Below are 4943 nucleotides of genomic sequence, written 5' to 3'. Positions count from 1 at the left end.
ACAGGGCTGGTTCGGGGGGATGGGGAGACAGGGCTGGTTCAGGGAGATGAGGAGACTGGGCTGGTTCAGGGGTATGGGGAGACTGGGCTGGTTCAGGGGGATGGGGAGACTGGGCTGGTTCAGGCGTATGGGGAGACGGGGCTGGTTCAGGGGGATGGGGAGACGGGGCTGGTTCAGGGGGATGGGGAGACAGGGCTGGTTCAGGGGGATGGGGAGACTGGGCTGGTTCAGGGGGATGGGGAGACAGGGCTGGTTCAGGGGGATGGGGAGACAGGGCTGGTTCAGGGGGAGACAGTGCAGGTTCAGGGGGAGGGGGAGCCGGGGCTGGTTCAGGGGGAGGGGGAGACCGGGCTGGTTCAGGGGGATGGGGAGACTGGGCTGGTTCAGGGGGAGGGGGAGACAGGGCTGGTTCAGGGGGAGGGGGAGACAGGGCTGGTTAAGGGGGATGGGGAGACAGGGCTGGTTCAGGGGGATGGGGAGACTGGGCTGGTTCAGGGGGATGGGGAGACTGGGCTGGTTCAGGGGGATGGGGAGACAGGGCTGGTTCAGGGGGATGGGGAGACAGGGCTGGTTCAGGGGGATGGGGAGACAGGGCTGGTTCAGGGGGATGGGGAGACAGGGCTGGTTCAGGGGGATGGGGAGACAGGGCTGGTTCAGGGGGATGGGGGGACAGGGCTGGTTCAGGGGGATGGGGAGACAGGACTGGTTCAGGGGGAGGGGGAGACAGGGCTGGTGAGCCTGAAGCTGCATCTGTTGGGCCTGGCACCAGACAGGAACAACTGATTTAGTGTGAATAGCTTGCTAAAAGTTAGCCTGCATTGATTAAATGTTGGCTAAAAGAGGAGCGAAATGTAAATACTCTGAATTTTCTGTGACAATATTAAGTAACTAATGTTAAGGGAGCAAAAGTAGCCTATTTCACTATGGACTAAGCTGACAGGTTAATTTCCACCACTCACGGACCCTCCTTCCTTTGTGAATTGTTTTCCTTTATTTTCTTTCTTTTAGTTTTTGGAAGCCAGATTTTTCTTCAGGAAGTTGAGACATGATGCTCACACTGGCACTCCTCACTCACAATTCATTTATTTACATTGTAAATAAAATATTATATTAATGATGATAGATTAATCATTTAATATTGATTTTTTTTTTTTTACCTAGTTTTTTTAACCTAGTTTACCTTAGTTCTAATAATTTTTTAGGGCCCCTGTCAGTCACAGGCCCTTAGAATGGGCCTACACCCCAGTAAAAAATTATAATTGACCACTGAACTTCGAGTTCTAGTATTTCTGGTTTCGCGCGTCCTTTCTGTCTCTGTGGCGCCTCCGTAGTTCAGTTTACCGGACCGTGTGTTGTTTAGTTAACGTTAGCTAGCCTACCTCATAACGCCAAACGAATTGTAATGGTAACGTGTAAGAGGTGATTTTAAACAACGTTTTAAACATGTCAGAGAAAGGCGAAGTGGATTTAACTGGTGCTAAACAGAACACGGGCGTGTGGCTGGTAAAGGTACGTTGGAAATGTAGGCTAACACTAGTAGCTAACGGCTAACACTAGTAGCTAACGGCTAACACTAGTAGCTAGCACGGCTAACACTAGTAGCTAGCTAACGGCTAGTACTAGTAGCTAGCTAGTGGCAGCGCGGATGGATGAGGACGAGACTAGCCATCTATTGAAGTAGACTACAGTAACAGTATCATTATCATCACACTGCACACGTTAGCTAGCTAACTAACAACCAGTGTCTTTGCCCACAGGTGCCCAAATACCTGTCCCAGCAATGGGCCAAAGCATCAGGCAGGGGAGAGGTGGGGAAACTCCGGATCGGGAAGTATGTAGAATTGTCTCGTGTGTTATTGTTTGTTGGTAATCACCATCGTTGTTTACTTTCTCTGCTGGCTAAAGAGAAGTAGCTAGCTAAGGGGATTTAGCTAATCAGTTGTTTTCTTTATCTTTTGCTTTAGGAATCAAGGGAAGGCAGAGGTAATACTAGTAACTATGGTTACAGACACAGATGAATTGCATTCCAATGGAATATTGATCCCAACTCAGCCAGCAGTTGTCCTGGTCCTAAACTGACATAACTTACACTTGTTGTGCACCAGGTGGAATTCACTCTGAACGAAGACCTGACCATGATTGACAGCCTCGGGGACAAGCCGTCGGGAGTGCAGGCCCCCAGGGACCACCCGTTCACCATGCAGACTGTAGGAGGACAGACCCTGGCCGTGTTCACTGAGACCCAGTCAGGTAAGGAACAGTTACCACCAGCTGTAAACTTGATGATCAAGAAATGTTGCTCAATTTTGGTGCACCCAGGAGCTGTGTGCTAAACGGCACCATGCTAGCTAAGTGTGTGGGGGTAAGGTGCTGTTTGAGTAACCATGAAACCTGGAGGCCATGTTGTTTGAGTCATAACCTCTATTTGAATGTGTAGTCAGATAATATTGACTGTCAAAATGCCTTGTGTTTTCCCGACTGCAAATGAGCATGGTTTGTGACCATAGCTGATCTTTCACCCATTAGAGTCATCAAAGGGTAAGTAGAACTGCGTGTCTGTGTGTATCACTCCGCCTCAGGGTAAGTAGTACTGTGTGTCTGTGTGTATCCGTCCGCCTCAGGGTAAGTAGTACTGTGTATCCCTCTGCCTCAAAGGTGTGTGCCTCTCTCTTCTTCTCTCTCTCTGCCCCTTCCTGTCTCTGTCTCTCTCTGCCCCTTCCCATCTCTCCCTCTGCCCCTTCCCGTCTCTCTCTCTCTTCCCCTTCCCGTCTCTCTCTCTCTTCCCGTCTCTCTCTCTGCCCCTTCCCGTCTCTCTCTCTCTCCCTTCCCGTCTCTCTCTTCCCGTCTCTCTCTTCCCGTCTCTCTCTCTCTGCCCCTTCCCGTCTCTCTCTCTGCCCCTTCCCGTCTCTCTCTCTGCCCCTTCCCGTCTCTCTCTCTGCCCCTTCCCGTCTCTCTCTCTGCCCCTTCCCGTCTCTCTCTCTCTCTCTCTGCCCCTTCCCGTCTCTCTCTCTCTCTCTCTGCCCCTTCCCATCTCTCTCTCTCTCTCTCTCTGCCCCTTCCTGTCTCTCTCTCTCTCTCTGCCCCTTCCTGTCTCTCTCTCTCTCTCTCTCTGCCCCTTCCCGTCTCTCTCTGCCCCTTCCCGTCTCTCTCCGCCCCTTCCCGTCTCTCTCCATCTCTCTGTCTTTGTTGTGGGCTGCATGTTGCCACAGCAGAACAGATGGAGGCCCTCTGCTTGTCTCAGTAACTCCGCTGGCTGTCGCTCAGATCGGATCAGAACCGCTGTGAACCAATCAGCTCCGTAGTTTGGATGTGATCTGCTACTGGAATGATATCTGGAGCTTGTTAATAACATAAACAAACCAATCAATATGAGTGTATTGATCTGGTGTGGAGTGCTTGGTTTGAGACGTCATGATTTGTGCAATGATCTTTATGCCTCTTCTAATGTGCACGTTCTCCTCTCCCTCCCTTGAGGGTGTCAGTGTGAAGCTCATGGTTTATCCTTGTGTGTGAGTGTGAAGATCATGGTTTACCCTTGTGTGTGAGTGTGTCAGTGTGAAGCTCATGGTTTATCCTTGTGTGTGAGTTGTAGACAGTATATAAAGTTCTGTTTTGAGATACTTCCTGGTTTGAGTGTGAAGTCTGGCCACCGTCAGATGTGTTGTTCTGCAAGGCGTTGAAGACCAGCCGTTGTTGCCGAGCAGTTCATCTCCGTGGTTACTGCCTCTTCGCCAGAAAGCTGCTATTCTAAACCCTGGTGTTATTTCTTATTGGACCACCCTCTCCTCCCTTTCCCCCTCCCTCCCTCCCTCCCTCCCTGTAGGCCAGTCAGAAGAGAGATCTGATGGCAGCACCTCAGTTTCGGGGGCGGGGTCAGGCCCAGGTGAGTCCCCTCAGTCTCTTCCCAACTGAGAGGTGTGGAGCCTGGGCATGAGGCTGGAGGTTAGGCCTCTGTCTGGTGGAGGTTGGGCCTCTGTCTGGTGGAGGTTGGGCTTCTGTCTGGTGGAGGTTGGGCCTCTGTCTGGTGGAGGTTGGGCCTCTGTCTGGTGGAGGTTGGTGAGGTGTAGAGCCTGGGCAGGAGGCTGGAGGTTCGGCCTCTGTCTGGTGGAGGTTAGTGAGGTATAGAGCCTGGGCAGGAAGCTGGAGGTTCGGCCTCTGTCTGGTGGAGAATGTTGTTCTTCTGTTAGACGACCCTAGTGATCAGTTGGTCTCTCTTCTCCTGTTAGACGACCCTAGTGATCAGTTGGTCTCTCTTCTCCTGTTAGACGACCCTAGTGATCAGTTGGTCTCTCTTCTCCTGTTACACGACCCTAGTGATCAGTTGGTCTCTCTTCTCCTGTTAGACGACCCTAGTGATCAGTTGGTCTCTCTTCTCCTGTTAGACGACCCTAGTGATCAGTTGGTCTCTCTTCTCCTGTTACACGACCCTAGTGATCAGTTGGTCTCTCTTCTCCTGTTACACGACCCTAGTGATCAGTTGGTCTCTCTTCTCCTGTTAGACGACCCTAGTGATCAGTTGGTCTCTCTTCTCCTGTTAGATGACCCTAGTGATCAGTTGGTCTCTCTTCTCCTGTTAGACGACCCTAGTGATCAGTTGGTCTCTCTTCTCCTGTTAGACGACCCTAGTGATCAGTTGGTCTCTCTTCTCCTGTTAGACGACCCTAGTGATCAGTTGGTCTCTCTCCTCCAGTTAGACGACCCTAGTGATCAATTGGTCTCTCTTCTGCTGTTAGACGACCCTAGTGATCAGTTGGTCTCTCTTCTCCTGTTAGACGACCCTAGTGATCAGTTGGTCTCTCTTCTCCTGTTAGACGACCCTAGTGATCAGTTAGACGACCCTAGTGATCAGTTGGTCTCTCTCCTCCAGTTAGACGACCCTAGTGATCAGTTGGTCTCTCTCCTCCAGTTAGACGACCCTAGTGATCAGTTGGTCTCTCTCCTCC

The 4943-nt window shown here is 51.4% G+C and overlaps 1 protein-coding gene across 2 annotated transcripts in view; it reads left to right on the top strand.

Annotated features, from left to right (window-relative positions):
- Positions 1 to 1330: 1330 nt before the first annotated feature.
- Positions 1331 to 4943, top strand: part of LOC139394110 (general transcription factor IIF subunit 2-like) — a 12201-nt gene continuing 8588 nt past the window's right edge. The window contains exons 1-6 of one of the 2 annotated variants that reach the window (XM_071142134.1): positions 1331 to 1509; positions 1758 to 1831; positions 1965 to 1983; positions 2106 to 2250; positions 2527 to 2538; positions 3824 to 3883. In XM_071142134.1, coding sequence (XP_070998235.1) covers positions 1444 to 1509; positions 1758 to 1831; positions 1965 to 1983; positions 2106 to 2250; positions 2527 to 2538; positions 3824 to 3883 — 376 coding nt within the window. In that variant the 5' untranslated portion in view covers positions 1331 to 1443. The remainder of the gene's footprint in view (positions 1510 to 1757; positions 1832 to 1964; positions 1984 to 2105; positions 2251 to 2526; positions 2539 to 3823; positions 3884 to 4943) is intronic. The other variant, XM_071142133.1, reaches the window with a different exon arrangement.

The sequence above is a fragment of the Oncorhynchus clarkii genome, unplaced genomic scaffold (assembly GCF_045791955.1).
Source record: "Oncorhynchus clarkii lewisi isolate Uvic-CL-2024 unplaced genomic scaffold, UVic_Ocla_1.0 unplaced_contig_5422_pilon_pilon, whole genome shotgun sequence".
NCBI lineage: Eukaryota > Metazoa > Chordata > Actinopteri > Salmoniformes > Salmonidae > Oncorhynchus > Oncorhynchus clarkii.
Note: the sequence above shows the minus strand (reverse complement) of the source record. Positions and strands in the feature narration are given on the sequence as shown.